The sequence below is a fragment of the Buceros rhinoceros genome, unplaced genomic scaffold (assembly GCF_000710305.1).
Source record: "Buceros rhinoceros silvestris isolate BGI_N320 unplaced genomic scaffold, ASM71030v1 scaffold6542, whole genome shotgun sequence".
Taxonomy (NCBI): Eukaryota; Metazoa; Chordata; class Aves; order Bucerotiformes; family Bucerotidae; genus Buceros; species Buceros rhinoceros.
The window spans coordinates 5,265-5,681 of NW_010399397.1; the positions used below are offsets into that span (position 1 = coordinate 5,265).

At 66.7% G+C, this 417-nt stretch overlaps 1 protein-coding gene across 1 annotated transcript in view; it reads right to left on the bottom strand.

Moving 5' to 3' along the window:
• LOC104489292 (protein Wnt-10a-like) overlaps nt 1–417 on the bottom strand; it is a 17,340-nt gene that overhangs the window by 5,189 nt on the left and 11,734 nt on the right. Inside the window, exon 4 of the mRNA XM_010131438.1 lies at nt 65–410. Within this exon, the coding sequence (XP_010129740.1) occupies nt 65–410 (346 nt within the window). The remainder of the gene's footprint in view (nt 1–64; nt 411–417) is intronic.

A 417-nucleotide genomic window follows, 5' to 3' on the forward strand; every position in this document is an offset into this window, starting at 1 on the left:
GGGGGGGGGGGCCTTGGGGGCAATCCCAGCATCTCCCTGCACCCCTGCCCAGTGCCCCGCTCACCTGCCGACCCACACGGTTGTTGTGCAGCCTCATGCGGGAGTGGATGTCTCGGTAAGTTTCCCGGGAATCAAGGAAATCCTTGGAAAACTTCTCCCCATAGTCCACGTCGGGGCTGCACCCTCCCCATTCCCAGGAGTCCTGGAGGCCGGGGGTCTCGGCCGGCATGTGCTCCATGTGCACGCCATGCACCATGCCTTTGCCGCGGTTCATGGCCTCCAGCTGAAGACGATGCAGCTTGCGCCGAAAAGCCTCCTCATCGCCCCGGCGCTTCTGGTCGCAGCCGCAGGCCTGCAGCTTGCCGAGGGCGCAGGCGTTGGAGACCGCGTGCACCACACCGGCGGCCGGCGTAGGGG